This window comes from Xenopus laevis, chromosome 5S (genome assembly GCF_017654675.1).
Source record: "Xenopus laevis strain J_2021 chromosome 5S, Xenopus_laevis_v10.1, whole genome shotgun sequence".
Classification (NCBI taxonomy): Eukaryota; Metazoa; Chordata; class Amphibia; order Anura; family Pipidae; genus Xenopus; species Xenopus laevis.
Window position 1 is genome coordinate 84,477,184 of NC_054380.1, and position 22,260 is coordinate 84,499,443.

The 22,260-nt window shown below is 36.5% G+C and overlaps 1 protein-coding gene across 1 annotated transcript in view; it reads left to right on the plus strand.

The window, feature by feature from the left end:
• The window catches only part of LOC108717438 (CUB and sushi domain-containing protein 1), a 786,063-nt gene that overhangs the window by 458,563 nt on the left and 305,240 nt on the right, over window positions 1–22,260 (plus strand). The window contains exons 10-11 of the mRNA XM_041564732.1: window positions 18,173–18,276; window positions 21,480–21,592. Coding sequence (XP_041420666.1) covers window positions 18,173–18,276; window positions 21,480–21,592 — 217 coding nt within the window. The remainder of the gene's footprint in view (window positions 1–18,172; window positions 18,277–21,479; window positions 21,593–22,260) is intronic.

Below are 22,260 nucleotides of genomic sequence, written 5' to 3' on the forward strand. Positions count from 1 at the left end.
AAAAACTTGCTCACCATCAATTCATCCATATGGGATTTGTAGAGGCATATTAATCAAGTGGTGAACTTTAACTTTCATCCATTGAAAAATATGATTTAAAAATCCCATAGGAATGAATAGAAAGTTGGTGCGTTGTTCTGTGATGATCTCACATTTTTGATAATTCTGCCCTGTGTGTTTAATTTAATTTTGTTTAAAAATCCTCCATGGCTGATACAAACATTTTACTGAGGAATGGGGTTACTGAGATGCTTTTCCACCTGCTGAACACAACAGTTATGACATTATGAGGGGCAAAAACAAGTCCATTAAAAAAGGTTAGATATCAATTCACAAGGGTATTCTGCTAGTACAATGGACAGAGAAGACCCACAAGAAGATGAAAATATTATAGAGACTTGTTTTGTGAGACATAGAAATCTCAGGGAGTTATTTATTAAAGTCCATTTTTTTCTGGTCAAAGTTGTAAAGCGGGAAAACATAAACTTTTTTGTGATTTATTAAACCCAGATGCTGCTAAAAGTCAGAATAAAAACGTACTCAATCTCAAACATGCAAAGGACATGTAGAAGCCAATGGCAAATGTCCAGTTTACATATAAAAGGGACATCTGCCATTGACTTCTACATGAACTTGGCAGGTATTAGTTGGAGCACTTTTTTATTTGGACTTTTAACACCATCAGTTAAGTTTCTACTGTATGTATTTTGATACGCAGGTAAAGGAGTAATTATCCAGAATTCCTTTACTTTATTAAGATCCTAGACAAAATTCTTAGTAGACTTTATCACTTTTATCAAAGGTCATTCATGTTCTGGCAACAATTTTCAAAACAATTTTAAACATTCCTACAGTACATCATTAACTAGTATATCCCTTGTTTCAATTCAAAATCGGGAGTCCATATAGTTAATCAGCCAGGCCCAAGGGACTCGCCCCAGTTCAGAAGGGCATTCAACTACAAAAAAGTTTATATCAAAAACGATATAAGTCCCAAGGCCTCTTCAAGTAAAAAAATATTAATTTATTGTTATTCATATTAAAACAGTAGCTAGTACATACTACCCCACATACCCCACCTTACGCGTTTCGCACCCTCCGGCGCTTAGTCATAGATACACCTATGACTAAGCGCCGGAGGGTGCGAAACGCGTAAGGTGGGGTATGTGGGGTAGTATGTACTAGCTACTATTTTAATATGAATAACAATAAATTAATATTTTTTACTTGAAGAGGCCTTGGGACTTATATCGTTTTTGATATAAACTTTTTTGTAGTATATCCCTTGGACCAATAACTTGCAAACTTGTTATACAATTATATAGGTTGATTGATTTTTGAAGGTGCAGTTAAAATGGTCACAGTGCATGATAACTCAACACAATAGATGACGGGAAACTTTAGATGATTAATTATTGATGCATTTATTATTACCTTTAGAAGAACAGTCATGGTAAATGAATGCTACATGCAGGCCAGGGTACCCATATGTTCTTTGGTTCTAAAAGCTAAATTTAATAAAAAATTATCCTAATAGTTTCTAATAAAATTGTACTAATAATGTAGTAATTTAAATGTAATACAAGTCTACTGGATTTTTAAAAATGTTTAGGTTGTTTTCTGCATTACTAATTTATTAATACTAGAAGATGGTTTGTATGGAAAATACCATGTTCTGAGTGATCCGATAGATACCATGTTCCGGATGTGTTGTACTGTGTTTTTTATACTACTGTGGTGGACAGGGCCGCCATTAGAAATCACGGGGCCCCGTACAACAAAATTTTTGGGGCCCCCTGGGCCCCGCCCACACTGACGACCAAGCTCCGCCCCATATCCCGCCCACATCGCAGTTAAAAGACCACACAGACATCAGCGCTAAAAAAGTAACCCCCCCCCACACAAGTTGTAAAAAGCTATTGATGGTCAGGGCCCCCTTATAAAAAAAATTGGGGCCCCAAAAAAAAAAATTAAAATTTTTTTTTAAAAAACATTGGTGGCAGGGGCCCCCTGTTAAAAAAAACTTGGGGCCCCAACAAAAAAAATGTAAAAAAAACTAAAAAATAAACAAACATTGGTGGCAGGGGCCCCCTTCTAAGTTAAAAACAAATTGGGGCCCCAAAAAAAAATTTGAAAAAAAATTAATTTTTTTTTGAAAAAAAAAAAAAAAAACATTGGCGGCAGGGGCCCCCTTATAAGTTAAAAACAAATTGGGGCCCCAAAAAAAATTTAAAAAAAAAATAATTTTTTTTGAAAAAAAAAAAAAACTGGTGGCAGGGGCCCCCTTGCAAGTTAAAAAAATTTGGGGCCACCAAAAAGAAAATTAATTTTTTTTTAAAAAAAAAAACCCAAAAAAAACAATGGTGGCAAGGGGCCCCTTACGAGTTAAAAAAAAAATTGGGGCCCCAAAAACAAAAGTTTTAAAAAAAAGATTGGTGGCAGGGGCCTATAGAATATTAAAATAATACATTGGTGGCCAGGGGATTAAAAAAAAAAAAAACACAAACTGGTGTTCAGTAGAATTGAACTCATGGCTTCAGTACTTCAACTTCGCCTCCTTTCGTGACTTCGGGTCTTTTCACCGCTTCAGGACTTCGGCTTCGGCTGTTTTCGTGACTTCGGGTCTTTGCGCTGCTTCAGGACTTCGGCTTCGGCTGTTTTTTTCGTGACTTCGGGTCTTTTCGGCGCTTCGTGACTTCGGGACTTCGGCTTTTTCCGTGACTTCGGGTCTTTTCGTCGCATCGGCTTCGGCTTTTCGGCACTTCCGCATTCGGCACTGAAGAGGCAAGACGTACGGCTCGGGCGCTCGTAAGGGGGGCCCGGATCTTCAAAAAAATGCAGCGCTGCCGGGCCCCCCTTCATGCACGGGCCCGGTACGCTTGTCCCCCCTGTCCCCCCCTGATGGCGGCCCTGGTGGTGGATAATAACAATTTAAATTTTTAGTTCATACCATAAACAAAATCAGGGGTGCAGTTCATCAGTTAAATAGAATAGTGACTTGTGCTTAATGTTTGCCAAAGTAAAATTTAAAGGAGAACTCTATAAACCAAATTTGAGGCTGAAATAACACAGAAACCCTTAATATACCCATCACAGTTATCAGTTTCTTCAAAAAGTATGAATAAATGCCATTTTCTATGCTGAAATCCAGCTGTTTAAAGGGGTTGTTCACCTTTGAGATAACTTTTAGTATGATTTAGAGAGTGATATTCTGAGACAATTTGCAATTGGTTTTCATTTTTTTATTGTTGAAGGTTTTTTGAGTTATTTAGCTTTTTATTCAGCAGCTCTTCAATTTGCATCTTAACCAATCTGGTAACTAGGGTCCAAATTACCCTAGCAACCATGAATTGATTTGAATAAGAGACTGAAATATGAATAGGAGAGGGACTGAATAGAAGGATCAGTAATAAAAGTAGCAATAACAATCCATTTGTAGCTTTACAGAGCATTTGTTTTTTTTTAGAAAGGAGTCAGCGACGCCCATTTAAAAGCTGCAAAGAGTCAGAAGAAAAAGGCAAATAACTATAAAACTCTAAAAAATAAATAATGAAACCCAATTGAAAAATTGCTTAGAATTGAGCATTCTATACCATAATAAAAGTTACCTTAAATGTGAACCACCCCTTTAACAGTTCTTCTCTTTCTGCATCATTTGAAATCCTGGCAGAGAAGGAGGGACTAAAAGACTGATGTTGCATCAACTTCTGTTGTAACAACTTCTTCACAGCTTACAGACAGCATGCAGGAACTACATAACCCACAATGCATTACAGTATGATGTTCTGATTCTTTTTGAAATCATATGTTCAGGGAATTCTGGGGTTTGGAGGATGCAGGCTAAGGATACAAAGTATCCTTACAAAGTAACAGTAGTCAGCCAGCTCAACAAAGTAGTCAGACAGATCAGCAGGAGAGCAGGGGGCTAGGCTTAGGGAACCGTTCCAAACCATTAAAAATAATGAAAAGTCTGCATATTTTTTAAATGATGTATATTACAAAGTTGCTTGAAATTATGTTTACTTTTCAAAAAGCTTAAGTTATGTTTGTGTGGAGTTCCCCTTTAAACAAATTTAACACATACCAAACACACAGTTAACTCATTAAGTTTCTTAAAAAAGTCACAGTCAATTCAAGCTAAAAAATCCAGTTAATAAATATAGTGGCTAGTGCTGGTAAAATGAATTAAATGAATTCCAATAAAAATATTTAAAAATAAGGTATTGATTCCTAAGTTGATGTTTATAAAAACCTTCATTATTTGCATGAGATAGAAATGGAAAATTAAAAGAATGTGGTGATATCCCAGAGAAGCTGAATCTAAACTTTGGCTTAGATACCACAAAGTAGGAGAATGCAGGAGCCAAGGGCCTATGATCTCAGATTTTACCTTACCTAAAACTAGTGTAGAGATGCTGAACTATCCTAAAAAAACACCACAAACCCAGAACAGAACGTTTAGAAGGGAAGAGGGATATGGAACTGGGGATATGGAACTGGCTGGGTCAATACCAAACAGTCCCAGAGTACAAAATCAGGATCTGAAGAATGGTCAGTAACAGGCAAAGTCAAGGACAAAGATCAGACTTGGAAAACACACCAAGGAACTATGGAAAAGAAGTGGCACAAATCCATGCATATGAGTAAGTAACCAATTAGTGGCTTGAAGAGGGGGGCACATGGGTCATAACTGTTTTCTTTTGAATCTAACCAGCATGCTGAGGATCATTTGTAAACTCACTGAGCAGTTATGTCCCATGTGGCCCCCTTCAAGTCACTGACAACGTCAGAGTTATGCGGCCATAGACGCAAATATCCGATCGTACGAATCATCATACGATCGGACTTTCCCATCTCCCAACCTGCCACTAACCATTCAGATCAAATAAAGTACAAAAGAACAGATCAGCCAATGTTCTGTCCCTGACAGCAATCGTACGAAAGTTATGTCCGACCAAAGCTAGTGACAGTCTCCCTCTGAAAATCGTACAGTCGGCAATACACGCAAAGATATTGCCCGCAGCCGACAGCAATCTTTTAATTTAATTACATTCCCACCCAACAAATATATTAGGTCCCTAAAGGGCAAATTTATATAAAAATGGCATTGAAATACACCAAACCATGACATTATTACAATAGTATGGCATATAAATGCTAACATGTTTGAAAAGGCTGTGTAATAATTTTATGCTAATGTGTAGCTATATATTTACTGTATTTGTAGTGTAGAGATTGATGTTGTCTAAAATAAAAAAAATCCCTAGTAAAACAATGTCAGGGCAGCTGCTTTTTACATAGAATTTTAGGGCTTTTTTTTCATGCAAGAAATTATTTTGTTCCTGAATTTGTCAAAATGACTTCCATGGGATAAACTATGTATACAAATATATTAATTATTTATAATTTTAGTGACTAGACTAAAATAAATACATACCATTATTAATATTAAGATTACATATTTGTAACAGACTAGCATTGTTTTATAATACATAATATTTTACAGAAATTCCATATCTTTATTAATATGCTTTTAATAATTGAATTTATTGTTATAATATTGATGAGTACTACTTAAAGAACATTATAATGTTGTTTTATCTATAATTGTTGAACCTTAACAATGGGTGGAAGTTAGTTCACCATTTGATAAATGCACTTCTAAAAAATCCCATAGGAATGAATAGAAAGTGTTAAAGTTTTTCTGTAGTAAAAGCTGCAGGGGAACCCTTTTGAAATAAAAAAAATAACAAAAGTGGTATAAAGGTGTTACCTTTATTGGCTAACTAATATAATCATAGCAAGCTTTCAGAAGGTTTTAGTTCCTTTTTCAAGCTGATTACAATGAGCTGTGGTGTTCCCTGGTATATATACAACATTCAGCTCATAGGTCAAATGACCAACAAAAAGGAATATCAATCTATGTGTAAGGTGTCAAAGTCATTTAAGAGGGGATCTGCAGATAAGGTACAAGATAATGTAGGTCAAAGAGGCTGAGTATAAATTAGGGCTGACTTATTGGAGTGTAGAATCAAAGGAATTCCATATGATCTCTTAGTCCATATCCAGACATGTTGGTATTTCTGACCTGATGCCTTGGATTTATGGCTAATTATGTGGACTAAGAAAGGACTGCATTATCCCCTCATAAATGACTTTGACACCTTACACATAGATTGATAATCCTTTTTGTTGGTCATTTGACCTATGAGCTGAATGTTGTAAATATACCAGAGAACACCACAGCTTCATTGCAAAGTGATGCCTAGTGATGGGCGAATTTATTCGCCAGGCGCGAATTCGCTGCAAATTTGCGCGATCTGCCGCCAGGCCCGTGAAAATTCGCCTGAAAAAATTTGCCAGCGTCAAAAAAAACGGGCGCCGGCGTCAAAAACGAGACGCTGGCGCCGTTTCGCGAATTTTTCACTGTTCCGCGAATTTTCCGGCAAAGCGGCGCAAATTCGCCCATCACTAGTGATGCCTTCTGAAATCAGAAGGTATTTACTTGTCTTATGCCATGTACACAGCACTGCCTAGATACCAAAATAAGAGTTTAGATTCTCCCATAAAGTATCATGGGCAACAACATGCAAATCACTCCTTTGTGTTCTTTTTGCTAACTATGAACCAGAAACACTGGTTCAGAACCATATATCGAAACTTGCTGACAGCCTATTTCAATCTTGTTAGATCTCATCAGTGCAAGATATTGGGACATAGCTTCTGAGACATACGACTTGGACAGTAGCAAAATGGGGAGCCAAATCTGATTAGGGTGAGAAGGGCTGAAATGAGCCAAAAAGACCTTAGCTAGCATTATATGCAAAGTGATGCCTTCTGAAATCAGAAGGTATTTACTTGCCTCATGCCTTATACACAGCACTGCCTAGATACCAAAAATTAGAGTTTTAATTCTCCCATAAGGCATCATGGGCAGAGATATGCAAATCACTCCTTTGTGTCCCTTTGGCCAACTATGCATCCAGAACCGCTGGTTTATAGCACAGATGCAGACTAATGGTTCAGCGCCTTATATCCAAACTTGCAGACAGCCTGTTTCGATCTTGTTAGATTTCATCAGTGCAAGATATTGGAACATAGCTTCTGAGAGGTAGGACTTGGAGAGTAGCAAAATGGGGAGCCAAATCTGGTAGAGCCCTTCTCACCCTAACCAGATTTGACTCCCCATTTTGCTACTCTCCAAGCCCTACCTCTCAGAAGCCATGTTCCAATATCTTGTACTGATGAGATCTAATAATATTGAAACAGGCTGTTGCAAGTTTGGATATCCGGCTCTAAACCATTAGGCTGTATCTGTGCTATGAACCAGCGGTTCTGGATGCATCGTTGGCTAAAAGAATGTAAATAAGTGATTTGCATGTCTCTGCCCATAATGCCTTAAACTCTCATTTTTGGTATCTAGGCAGTGCTGTGCATATAATGTAAGACAAATAAATACTTCCTGATTTCAGAAGGCATCACTTTGCATATAATTGCTAGCTAAGTTCTTTTTGGCTCCTTTCAGCTCTTCTCATCCTAACCAGATTTGGCTCCCCATTTTGCTACTCTTCAAGTCCTACCTCTCAGAAGCTATGTTCCAAAATCTTGCACTGATGAGATCTAACAAGATCGAAACAGACTGTTGCAAGTTTGGATATATGGCTCTGAACCATTAGGCTGTTTCTGTGCTATAAACCAGCAGTTTTGGATGCATAGTTGGCCAAAGGGACACAAAGGAGTGAATCACAGCTTCAATGTAATCTGCTTGAAAAAGGAGCTAAAATGTTCTGAAAGCTTGCAGTCATTATATTAGTTAGCCAATAAAGGTATCACCTTTTTACTGCTTTTGTTATTTTTTATTTCAAATGGGTTTCCCTGTGACAGGTACAGCAACTTTATCTGTAGTAAAAGCTAATCTCGCATTCTGATAAATCTGCCCTAGAGTAGCTTTTACTAGTCTTTGAGTGCCTAAAAAACTATATTTAAGTGTGTTTAACATGCAAGTACCTGTACAAATAAAGGTGCTAGTATATAATTATGCAAAAGTAGTTCTTAGGCTCTGGTTCTGCATCTCTTTTACTAGGATTTATATATCACATCCGCTTGGAAATTGCTTTACACCAAATGTGAACAAAAATCTTGAGAGCATGGCATTTGTAAAAGTCTAATTTATGCAGACAAATCAATCAAAGCTTGTGTTATGACATCTCCAACTATAATTTAAATGTCAAAATGTAACCAAGGACCAGGGAAACAATGTAAAATAAATATGAAAGTTTTATTTAGGTTAATATGATTTACCGCTGTTTTCTCAGACCTTTTCTCTTACCAAAATGTAACATGTAATTGAAAATATAGCAACTACATATTTGATATGTTTTCATCCTCAATTTGGTCTGAGACATGAAATTACTCTACTTCTAATACAGTAACATACCTTGACATCTTAAAGCTGATGTTAGATATTTGTAAATAACTGAAGAATGCAAGTATGTATAGTTATATGGTCTAAATATTTTTTTAATGTCTGCCTTTAGTTTAGATTAGTTGATTAGCACTAATGATGGGTGAATTTATTCGCCAGGTGCGAATTCGCAACAAATTCCTGTGATTCGCCGCTGGCGAATAAATTCGCGAAACCACTGCGAAAATTTGTCAGCGTAAAAAAAGAGACCTGGTGCAGTTTCGCAAATTTTTCACCGTTTCGCAAATTTCGTGGGAAATTCGCAAATTTTTTGGCAAACCGAAATGCCTCAAATTCGCCCATCACTGATTAGCACCAACCCGCAGCCTGCAACCAACAATTGGGCTAATTTAATAACTTCAATCAAATATGGACCCAAGCACAATCCATGGCAACTAATCCTGTTTCTGTGATTTATGAATTCTTCTTGTAGCTGAAGGACCAAAATTAGTACCAATTGTTTGGTAGTATTTAGTGACCAAATGTAAAAAAAACTGTTAAAAAAATTTCTTGTGTGGTCAAACAGAAATTTTTATATCTATCCTGTAACAGGGATGGAATCCCTTAAAGAGAAACCTTATATCAATATCCAGATAGCTTTATATTATGAATAATGAGTTAATTTCAAGCAAATTACGATTTTTTTGGCCTGATTTGGGGGGTTATTTGTCAAAGGTTGAATTTTAGAGTTATGTGATTTTTTTTAAACAATAACTAATGAAATTTTATTCACAATTCAAATTGTATGTTATTTATGAAATAGAGTTATAGGCAAAATCTCATGCATTTTTCCTCCTATCCCCTAGGCTCTCATGTTGCCAATTTCTTAAAAACACGTCTGTGATTGTTTTACATTACATCTGGTCAACTGGTATTGGTATCTACTACTACGCTATGTTGCTGTTTAAGCAAAAATTACCATCTATAGATTACATATAGTACCAACACAGGCACAGCTAATATTAAATCTGACCACCAAGAAATAATACCCAGGTGCTTTGTATCCCACATTAAAATGAATAAACCATATAGTTATGTGTATGTCTTTATATAGAGAGTGAGATGGCTCAGATACCTTGGGTTGATGTGGAAGGAGAGGGGTAGGATGAAAATTTGTTGTGTGTCGCTTTTTTGTTGTGTGTTTTTTAGTTTTGATGTGTTTCAATTTTTTTTTTGTCTTGCAAAGTGGAATGAGCCATGTGGAAACATTTTTCACTCATCACTAGTTTTCCGTAACAACCTTCACTCTGCTTCTGACCTTCGCCTCTCTTCTCCTCTCATCACTTCAGCCTATTCTCGTCTACAAGACTTCTCTCGGGCCTCTGCTTTTCTCTTGAACTCTCGGGGGGAAATTTACTAACGGGCGAAGTGGCTAACGCTGGCGAAAATTCGCCAGCGTGATGTCATTTTGGCACTTCACCGATTTACTAATGGTAGCTGGCACAAATTCGCTGGCGTAATTTCGCCAAGGAGACATGGCGAATTTTCGGTCTGGCGAAAGAACGTTACCACGCAAATTCACTACGTTTTTGATTTTACTGACCGTTACCTCTATCACCAGACTTGCCTTTGCCACCTCAGACCAGGCAAAATGCAATAGAGTAGATAGGAGTTCATCAAAATAAAGTTGAAAATGTTTCTAAGTCCCAAAAAACAAATTTTTTTTTTCCTATTTAAAGGGTGATAGACTGAAAAAGAGCATAAATTTTTTTTTGGGGTACCCTCCTTCCCCCCTACATTTGCTTACATATGGGACCTAAACTATACAGTGGGCACATGTGTAGGGCATTATGACAACTTTATATAATTTTATTAAGGTTCCCTGGCCTTGTGTAGTGTAATGTATTTGCTGCAGCATATCCGTCCATTGTACTTTAACTGCACACCATATGCTTATTAGCCAACGCTAGTGTAACTTCGAACTGCTGAGCGTAATTTCGCTAGCGTAATTTCGCCAGCATTCGGTACCCTGTGCGGAACTTCGGATCTTCGTGAATGAGCATTGCCCAGGCGAATTTACGCCTGGCGAAGTGTTGCGATGTGCGCGAAGCCATCGCTGGCGAATTTTCAGACTTTCTCATTCTTTCAAACTTTTTTTGAAAGACCCACCAGTTTAGAGAAGCTTAATTACCTTAATTGATCCTTAATCCTTACCTTAATTACCTTAATGTACCTTAATTAATCAGTCATTGCTATATCGTAAATTCCAAAAATCTTCTAAAATCCTAATGTCTCAATTGTACCCTAACCTTCAGTTTGTAAACTCTCATGTGTAGGGTCCATTAGTCCTATTGTACTCTGTAAACCTTTCTTTGTTATTCACCATTTATTTCCTGTTTGTTATAAACCAATTTAAAGAACTGCGTAACTTGGCGGTGCTATATAAATAAATGATGATGATGTACCTGTATATACACATACACATGGTACATATGCAAATCTAAATGAACACCTAGATATTTTACTTATCCACAAGTTATTCCAGCCCTTATTTTATAATTTCCCCTCACAAACATCTTTGCACAAGTGCTAGCAACCCCAACTTTGAAATCCTTTCCTCATAGTTTAATGGGTATGATATTTTATTTATTTTAGTGGCCACTGACTGACACTGCCTAGTCTGCTATGCACAAAAACTCCCAAATCCATCTCAATTATGAAGATTTAATGTATAACTTGCATTAATCTGCATTGAACCTCATTTGCCACAGAGTTCTCAATTTGGTCAAAATGTTGCCATTCTTCATGGATCTCCCACAGTTTAATATAATAAGCAAAAATAGAGATAGTACTTATAATGCCAACCATAGGTCATTAATAAATAAATTACATAGCCAACAACCATGTGCAAAGCCCTGCAGCACTCCAATAACGACCCTAGTCCAATTAGAAAATGTTCATTTTACAACCACTATTTGTGATTAATCATTAATAGATAACCTGCTGTGTGGTACTGTATCAAATGTTTTCATTAGAAAAAATATATATTTTTTAAATGTTTCAATTATCTAATACCAATACATGCAGAAATGAAGCATTGTGTTGCACTCCACATTATTTTGCATTGCCTTTTCTGTAATTATCTGAATTGGCTGGAGTAGATTTGAATATTTACTCCCCACCCTTTTTCCCTTTGTGGAGACTATATTGGTGATGCGATTAGCTACCTCACAGAGACCAAGAAGTTGCAAACATAGAGTAGCTTGAATTTCTCTGCTTGCCTGTTTAGTTTAAGAAATATAACACTTAGCAGATGTTTCTTAATTAAAACAATAAGCAAAACATATGTTCAGCACAAGACTTGTTGAACTCATGTTGAAAAAGGGGATATACCGCTACTTTGAAGGGAATTTCATGTTGGTTCATACTGGAATCAGTCAGTTAGCCCTGGTGAAATCTATTTTCAAACTTTTAGATAAATTAAATATTTAAACTGTAAAAAAACAAGTTAATATTATTTGTAAAATAAAATAAATAGTTAACTTGGGTTGAAAAAAGACAAAAGTCCAACAAGTTCAACAGTAAATAATACTGAGTTCATCCATGTTTATACTTATACAGACCTATCAATTCACTTACATATATACATGGCACAATCACAACGCATAGAGAGTCTCTTTTTGGCAGTTTATTTTTCACTTGCAGCAAATAAACAGAACGAACAGTTAAAAAAATAAAATCCTTGCAAATTAATGGGTTTCTAACTAACACAGGTCAGTTTTCATAACTAAACAGGAGTACTCCTACCATCTGTTTTCCCAAAAACAGAGAACATTCAGAAAACAAAGTCCCAAATCTTGTGGTGATTTAAAGGACAAAGAAACTAGTCCCGACAAGTTTGAAGCACATTCTTCATTAGCACCTGCTGTCCCAAATCACTAATTTTTTTTCATGAAAACCACTTACTTTGCCTGCAGTCACATTTCATATCTTCACCCTTGATTGCATTGACATGGCAGCCATTTTCACTTCTTTTAGCTTACTAATATGGCCGCTGCAGATCTACTGCGCATGCACAAACCACTCTCAGTCTGCTTTCGTCTAGCGCAGTGATCCCCAACCAGTAGCTCACGATCAATATGTTGCTCGCCAACACCTTGGATGTTGCTCCCAGTGGCTTCAAAGCAGGTGCTCATTTTTGAATTCCAGGCTTGAAGGCAAGATTTGATTGCATAAAAACCATGTGGACTGCCAAACAGAACCTCCTCTAGGCTGCCAGTCAACATATGGGCTACCAAATAGTCAATAGCAGCCTAAATATGGTTGCTCTCCAACATTTTTTTACATTTGAATATGGCTCATGGGTAAAAAAAAAGGTTGGGAACCCCTGTGACTATCGAATACATGGAAACCATGTTGATCGGCCTCCTCTGCTATTCACAGAGACAACTGCTGGCTCCTGATCGCAGGTGATGCACATGTGCCGATTTCTTACAGGAGATACTGCGCAAGCGTTGGGTGCAGGAGAGATGCATTAGGGGTATTTTTTTATTTAGTCGCTGTTTTTTTCTGAACTACTGGGTTTAAACAGCTAAATGGTTATAGATGCAAACAATTGTACTATGCTGCTGAGCACACTACAGATATGCCTGTATGATGACTAAATGTCTTTGATAGACTTTCCTTGTCCTTTAAATCCTCATAGTGAGCTCACATAGGCAGCTTTCCAATATTTTTCCCCAGACTGGAGCTTTCTATTCTGGCTTGAGCTGCCTTTTAATTATCCACCTGGAATGCTTCAGGAAAACACAAAACACACAACCTGGATTAGCAGTCCCGGCTTTCCCAGGTATCCTAGTGGTGACCTCACCACAATACCTATACCAAACGAACTGTTCATCTTAAGATCCTAGTAGTCTTGGATTCTATATAACATACACTTCTTTTAAGGATAGCAATTGTTCCCATGTAATACATTGTTCTTAGCAATCACTAGGGAGTTGCTAAACATACTTATAATTATCCTTTATTCATAGAATTCTTAAGACATATGTTAAAAAAAACTACTAACTTCTCTCTGCAATAAGTATATATATAATAAATTAGGTGCACATACATATATATTGTGACACATTGTGGAAGACATGTACTGTATGTGTAGAGTAGAATTATTGAGAAATGTTTGGATGTGTGGACTGGAATGCAAATTTTGTCTAAGGATCAAATGGTTAACTTGGCCAGGTAAGCTGGTTGTAGAGTTGCATTACAAGCCTGGTTGCTCTTACTTGGATGTGAGAAGGAGAGACACAGGTATGGATGGTCCCAGTGTGTGTCTTTTTCTCTCACTATGTGTGTGAATATATATACTGTATATATATATATATATATATATATATATATATATATATATATATATTTATTGTAGTGTGTAAATATATACAAATATATATATTGTGACAAGCTGGCTGCCAGTACACATAGGGCGTTATTTACTAAACTCTGAATGCAAAAATCACGAAAAACTTCGAGATTTTTATTTATAAAATCGGACTTTTAAAAAATCACAAATTTCTCAGAATTTATTAAACCCAGAGGATGGAAAAGTCCAAATCTGAAAATCCGGCATCTCGGACCTGTCGAGGTTGCATATAAGTCAATAGGAGAAGTTCCAATGATTTTTTTGATGTGTGCTGGGTTTCAGAGTTTTCAGGTGAAAATTATGAAAAAGCTTGAAAATCTTCATGGGCAGATTATCATCTGATACCTAAAAAGGATAAAAGAGGAGGAAAAATCTGGGCTACCTTACATTGCAGGTTTCTAATTATCTCATAATCAAAGTGCTGATCAAAGTGAAAGCATCTCCTGTGAACCTGCAAAAATCGGTGCTTTTAATCCATGGTTAAGTAGACTCTAAACTCCTTCTAGTCAATACCTAAATGGCTTTAGGGCAAGAGATGTGTATAAGAAACGGATCCACACACACACTCTGATTAATGCAGTCGGGGAATATCCCCTTTTATTCAGCCACCAAACATCATGTTTGGTGGCTGAATAAAAGGGGATATTCCCCGACTGCATTAATCAGCGTGTGTGCGGATCCGTTTCTTATACACATCGGTTGCTAAGGGACCCGGCCGGTTCAACGGAAGGAACGCACCACCAATTGCAGGATTGGTGAACTACAGGTGTGTGGTAGGAGAATTACATTGTAATCAAGTTTAGGGCAAGAGAAGCAGTATGAGTGTACAGTATATAAGCCTGACAATACTTCTACTGCAGCTAAGGTCCACACAAGAGGTAAGGAACACTTAATAGAAGGGTTTTTGGGGATATTGGTGGAATAGTGTATGAAACAGAGATGAAAAAGGGCAGACAGAAGGAAGCAGGATCAGAGAGGGTTACAGATCATAGGAGAGTAGAAGTGAATGCAGGATATGGGAAGGGAGATAAAAAGAAGGATGCTCGATACATAGGCAGAAGCAGGACTGCCATGGAGGGAGGTGGGGGGTCCCTGAGAAAACCCAAAAGGAGGGAAAACTAAATAAAGAACATCAGAAGTTCCACCCAGAGCACTTTACAATTTAACCAACACTTGTGCATGGTTCCTACTGAAGTCAATGGGAGCTGTTGGGGGTGGGGAGCGTAACAGTGTCTTTTTGTACCAGTGCACCAGTACAGAAGTGCAGAATTCACTGGATGACAGCTTTAAGTTAGCTCGTGTATGGTCAACTTTAGCCTCCCCCGCCAAAGAAAATCACCCTCCTATGCTTGTGATTACTGTAGCCATGGATATTTTGCATGTTCATGAAGTTACTCGTATATATGTCATTTATTAGCTTTAGCACTTTAGGTACTAACTCTTGTTGTTATTTTTGCCTAACAACATGACCTTGCATTTATCAATGACGATCCTCATTTTTTTGCTGCAAATTCATTCAATTTACTCAAATCGCTCTGCAAAGTGAAAATATCCTGCAGGGAGCCTATAGTTGTGCATAATTATTGTCATCAGCAAAGATAGAACAAACAATGCCAAGTCCTTTATAAACAAATTAAAAAGCAAAATACCAATGAAAAACCCCTGAGGTACTCCAATAGCAACGTGGTTCCAACTAGAAAATGTTATGTTGATCACTGTTTTTTTTATATCTTTTCAGCCATTTCAAATATTGTGTACAAATACTGTGCTCAAGGCTAATATTACTTAATTTAATACGTAACCTTCTGTGTGCCACAAATTCCTTAACAAGGCCAAATTTACTGCAGCTTCAAGCTCTAGGTTTCTTACCTTTACAAAGAAAGCAAGTACAGTTGTATGACAAGGTTGTGTATTTTGGAACTGTTATTTAAATACTATTATTTGCAATACTTTTTCTCTTACTACCCCTCCAAAAGCTTTCTGCAGTACAGATATAAGACTAAGAGGATATCCTTTTGAATAATGCCACTGCTGAGAATAGCTAGCACGGGTATGGGACCTGTTATCCAGAATGCTCAGGACCTGGGGCTTTCTGGATAACAGGTCTTTCTGTAATTGGGATCTTCATACCTTAAGTCTTCTAGAAAATCATGTAAAAATGACATAAGCCTAATAGTCTGATTCTGCTTCCAATAAGGAATAATTATATTTTAGTTGGGATCAAATACAAGTTACTGTTTTGTTATTACAAAGAAAAAGGAAACCATTTTTTTTTTTAAATGTAGATTATTTGGATAAAATGGAGTCTGTGGGACACGGCCTTTCCTGTAATTCAGAGCTTTCTGGATATTGGGTTTCCGATAACGGATCCCATACCTGTACCCTGAACTATTGTTTATTCACATATTAGTCTTCTTAAAACTTCCTTGTGTGCCAACCAGTCAGATATTATTAAATGAATTGAATTAGGTCTATTTAAAACAAGCCTTCGTTAACTGGTTTCTCGTTGATGTAAATAGAGCAAAACATGTTTACAACCATAGCTTTCTCTTTCCATCAGTCAGTTTACCTGCCTCTAATTCAAGGGTGCTTTTCCCTCCTTCTATATTGTATTACAGTTTATACATTTCAAATTGTTTTATTATCCACAGCAATACCCTTCTCAATTTCAAATTTTCTTACATGTATTTTTGAATGAACAATTGGACCTTTTGTTTTTAAAATAAAATGTAAGATGTTTGACTTTCCTTTTGCATTTAACACTGTTGGGAGAAAGTAATAAAAATTGCAAGGAGGAAAACAATTTGCACAAATAAGAATAAAAATTAGCATTTCACAATGTCGTATTCTTCCTTGTTCTTCCACTTATTGCATTGCAATTTTAATTACACATTGCAAATTTTAATTACACATTGCAAATTTTAATTGTGCACTTTGTAGAGGTTTTTGAAGGTGTTGTAATCTTTTGGAGCAAACAGAACTTTGGAAGAGGTCACTAAACAGTTTCTGGGTTCACATGGGCTATATTAAATTCACACAAGGAATAATTTGTTCACACACAGGCATAACTTTTCTCATTGAGAATATTTTTTCCGTTACCGACTTTTATTACATTCCCCCATGTGAAAGGAGTTTACCAGTTAATATGCTTCAGAAATATCTTTATGCTACCAAAATGTATTTAGTTACTTTTTTTTCCATTGTCTCTGCAACATGAGCTTAAAGAAGACCATAATTATCACTTCCTAAATGCTCTCCACTAGTGCTGGAGACAAGTTTTGTTTTATCATTTACTTTTTTCTAGAAAGTTCCTGCATTATGAGAGACAAAAAATTAAAAAAAAATGTGTCTGACTTTACTCATTAATCTAGTCATTCTAATCAACTGGACAACTGCACATAATCCCAACCTGACCAATTTGTGAAGCTTTTTCCATTTTAATTGTATACCTCATGTATAGTGGTATGAAGCCCAATGAGCATTTTCCTAGTAACTCCCATTTATCAAAGTCTGAATTTTTCTCAATATTTTCTGCTACAAGCTTCGATCATTTTCTGAAAAGCAAATTTTTGGGAAAAAAATATGATTTTCATGATTTTTAAAATTTTTTCCATCTGATTTTCACGAATTTCACATTTTTTTTGGAATTTTCACCCGAAAACTCAGAAAACGTTGGGGTATTGCATGAAACCTAGCGCCCAGGTCTGAGATGCCGAATTTTCAGATTCTGACTTTTCCATCCTCAGGGTTTAAAAACATTCTGAAAAATTCGTGATTTTTCAAAAGTCTGATTTTGTTTACATTTTTGCTTTCAGAATTTAGTAAATAACCCCCATAAAGTCTCTACGAAGTCTTAAGTGCGGTCTTTTCTAATTCCTTTAGTGCACAGTTTTAATTCTGGCTTCACATAAAGAGAGATTATTTTTAAATACCTATATCCATCTTAAAACAGTTTAGCTGTCCAATTTCACAGCAAGCCACATTTTGTCCATACCTATACTTCTTCATTCTGCTTGAAAAGAAATGTACAGTCTGTTTTTACTAGTTTTTGCTTTGTTATTACATTATTCATTGGAGTGTTATGCCTATAGTTACCGTTAGACAGGCTTTATTGTAACAATGGTAGCCTCTTATCAGGAATACTATCTCATCACATCTTCTCCCTCATGTCTCCAGTCTAATCCTGTTACACTTTATTTACACTAGTCGCCTTAAAACTCCCCAAACCCCTCTCTTGCGTAGTATAAACACTTATCCAGTCTCTTTAATTGAAATTATCTTATTTTATTACACAGAACACATGGAATATATAATTTGCATAATATGTAAATGTTTTTCATCCTTCATAGGTGATCAAGCTTTCTTTTGAAGTGTTTGAGCTAGAAAGAGGTTATGACACCTTAACCATAGGGGATGGTGGAAAAGTAGGTGATACACGATCCGTTTTATATGTGTAAGTATATTTTCTGCTTAAAGAGTTCATAAATGTGGTTAATATAATACTAAGCCATGAGTATTTTTAAATTATATATACGTGATGAGCGAGTCTGTTCCGTTTTGCTGAAATATTTTCGAGACAACAGGAAAATTCTCAATGTGGCAAAAAATTTGCTCCTACTTTTTTGCATCAATTTGAATTAGAAGCAATGGGGTTTTTTTTGGTGAAACTTTTATTCAGCTTTTGAGCTACAAATAAAAATGTTTTTTCTTACATTCAAGTCTTGTTAACTATGTTGAGCAAATCTGACGTTTCACTTTGTGTCAAAATTTGCACACCAGAGTCAAAATTCTCCAAATTGCATTGGAGTCAATTGGAAGGCAAAATAACATACATTTTTTATACTACTACACTTAATGGCCGATTCATCAAGAGTCGAATATCCGATTCATCAAGAGTCGAATATCGAGGGTTAATTAACCCTCGATATTCGACTAGGAACTAAAATCCTTCGACTTCGAAGTCGAAGGATTTAGCGCAGATAGTACGATCGTACGATCGAAGGATTATTCCTTCGATCGAACGATTAAATCCTTCGAATCGAACGATTCGAAGGATTTAAATCCAACGATCGAAGGAATATCCTTCGATCAAAAAAACTTAGGAAAGCCTATTAGGAAAGCTTTTAGCTGCCGAACTAGGGGGTCGAAGTTTTTTTTAAAGAGACAGTACTTCGACTATCGAATGGTCGAATAGTCGAACGATTTTTACTTCGAATCCTTCGATAGTCGTAGTCGAAGGTCGAAGTAGCCCATTCGATGATCGAAGTAGCCCAAAAAAACCTTCGAAATTCGAAGTTTTTTTACTTCGAATCCTTCACTCGAAGTTAATGAATCGGCCCCTAACAGTATGCCCTACACAAATGTGTCATATCTTTGTATAACCTCTGATATCCTTATACTTTACAACAGAATGGATATTATTCCCTATATTAGAATAGTAATTAGTAAAGAATGTTCCAAAAACTGTTACTTAATACCTGTACCTAGAACAAGTATGGATGACATTGAATTTATTAAAATATTTGAATATAAAAAGTGCTGAACGATGAGCTAAAAAATGAATAACCTCAAAAAAAATGTTTAGAAAACCTCTAAAAGTCCTAATTGAGTGCAGCTCCTATTGACTTCTATAGGACATCGACAACTGGTGAAGTTTGGCATTAGAGGTTTTTGGTTCTTTTAAACATAATACTAGTGATGGGCGAATTTGCGCCGTTTCGCTTGCCGGAAAACTGCACAAAAAAAATTTGCAAAACGGCGCCCATTTTTTGACGCCGGCATCCGTTTTTTTCCGACGCCGGCGAATTTATTCGCCCATCACTACTTTATACATTTGTAGTGCTTTTAAGAAATATAGGAAAACCTCAATTTTTCAAAATTCATTGAAAAAACCACAATGCAAACATTAGTTAATGGCCTCTTTAGCATTTCTTTGATCTTTGTTGGGCACCTGCATGCTCTCTTGTAGCAAACTCCTTTTAAATACAGTCATGAAAAAGTTTAGGAACCCCACTTAGTCTGCATAATAATTTACTCCCCTGTCTTTCATTTTCCAGGCACATCTGAGTACTGTTTGTTTCCTGAACAAACATTTTTAGCGAAGCAGTATTCAGTTGTATGTAATAAAATCAAATGTGCAAAAATGTGGGTACCCTTGTAATTTTGCTAGTTTGAATGCATGTAACTGATCATTACTGCCTACTGGCAACACCAAATTGGTTGGATTAGCTTGTTAAGTCTTGAACTTCATATTCAGGTGTGTCCAATCATGAGAAAAAGGTATTTAAGGTGGCAAATTGAAAGTGCTTCTGTTTGACTCTCCTCTGAAGAGTGACAGCATGGGATCCTCAAAGCAACTTTCAAAAGATCTGAAAACAAAGATTGCATTTATGCAGAGGGAGAAGTACAATATTCTGGAATGGCCGTTACAGTTCCCTGACTTGAATATCATCGAAAATCTATGGAATTATTTGAAGCAGGCTGTCCATGCTCAGCCATCAAATTTAACTGAACTGGAGAGATTTTGTATGGATGAATGGTCAAAAATACCACCGTCCAGAATCCAGATACTCATCAAAGGCATCTAGAGGCTGTTACATTTGCAAAAGGAGGCTCAACTAAGTACTGATGTAATATCTCTGGGGGACTTCTACCAATGACTTATATGCAACATTGACAGGTCTGAAATGCCAGATTTTCTGATTCAGACTTTTCCATCATCGGGGTTTAATAAATTCCGAAAAATTCATGATTTTCTTAAAAGTATTTCCAGAAAATTAGCTTTTCGGTAAATGTAATAAAAATAAAAAATAAAAGTCCAATTTCATAAAAAAACCCACAAATGTTTCACTAATTTTACATTCAGAGTTTAGTAAATAACCCCCTTAGTTGCTATATTAGTTTCTACATTTATCAGCAGTATCCTTAAAATATTAGCAACTATTGTATTAATTCTAACAGCTGCCTTTAATGAAACTTGGGGATTCTGCTCAGCAGGGACGGAGATAAAAAATGTATCATTGGCAACCCCCTCCCAGAGCTGCTTTAGTAGGTGAAAAAGGACATTTTCCACTTCAATATTAGAAAAACGACCACATATATAATAGAGAGTAATTGCAAAAAGTCTTTATTTCTGGTCAACAATCTGAAAACAACTGAACTTAAAAAAAGTATTTGAAAGTGAACAACTCGTTTAACAATTTATTTTCTCTTCTAGAACAATTTGGTTTGAATAGCTGTTACACAGTATACAGTGGTAACTGCTCAAAGCTGTCAAACACATTTTACCACATCCATTAGTTATAATAAATGTGTCAGTTCATTAACACTGTCCCAAATGTCAAAATCAAGTTGCTTGGAATCCATCTCGAGTCCTCAGTTCATAGAGTAGCTGGTGGCCAGAATGTGTTGAATGTTCCTTTTATAGTTTTTGAAATACTCTGAAGTAAAACAAATATTGACTGTTTAATCCCAATGTATTTGATTTGATTATTATGTTTCACTGATTGTAGTAAAACAATGCAGATTATGTGATGTGAACTGGTTGAACTTGATTTATGTACCACATTGCTACTAATTTTAGCATTTCTAGTGTGGAACTGAAATATTGGCTATTCTGAATATTACTATTTTTCTTTTCCATTACTTCTGTTACAGACTCAGTGGATCTAGTGTCCCTGACCTAATTGTGAGCATGAGCAACCAGATGTGGCTACATTTACAGTCAGATGATAGTATTGGCTCCCCTGGATTCAAAGCTGTATTCCAAGGTATACCTTTTCAAAAGATTTTCTGTGTCAAGTCTCTTACTAACTGTTGTAGCGATGGGAATGCACAATGCACATTACGGCAATTTTGAAAGACCACTTTGTGTCCCGTGATTCTTCAATTTTGGCATGGTATCAAGAAAATGATAAAATGATAATGTATTTTCATTATTCAGTTCTTAGCAAAAAAACGATTGGCTTTTTAGTCGAACATCTGTGAGTAGTATACCATGCTTTTGCCATCATGTTTTTTTTATTTATAATAGATTCTGTCAGATAAATATAATCAGCATCGGAAAGGGGGGCCTGGGGCCCACAGGGACTGTTGCCTTGGGGGCCCACCACAACCCCAGGGCCCCCACCCTAGACACAAACTGCCCTTTGGCCCATCTCCCAGAGCGTAACCCAACCTTCTGGCCCCTATGTCTATCTTCTTTTTTATCAGTCCCGCCGGGGCCCGGGAGGGAGGTTAGCAGCCTGGTTCTGGCTTCTGCAAAAGGACCGGGTCTGGTTAGGCAGTCTGACACTGAATATAATCGCCTTTTATGAGCAAGAGAGCTCCAATAGCAAAAATAAATTATTGATTAAATTAAGAAATAGTATGTGTGCATATTAAGTGCCATTTCATAGGAAGCATATCACTGAAAAATGCAGTGAAGTGCACTTACATT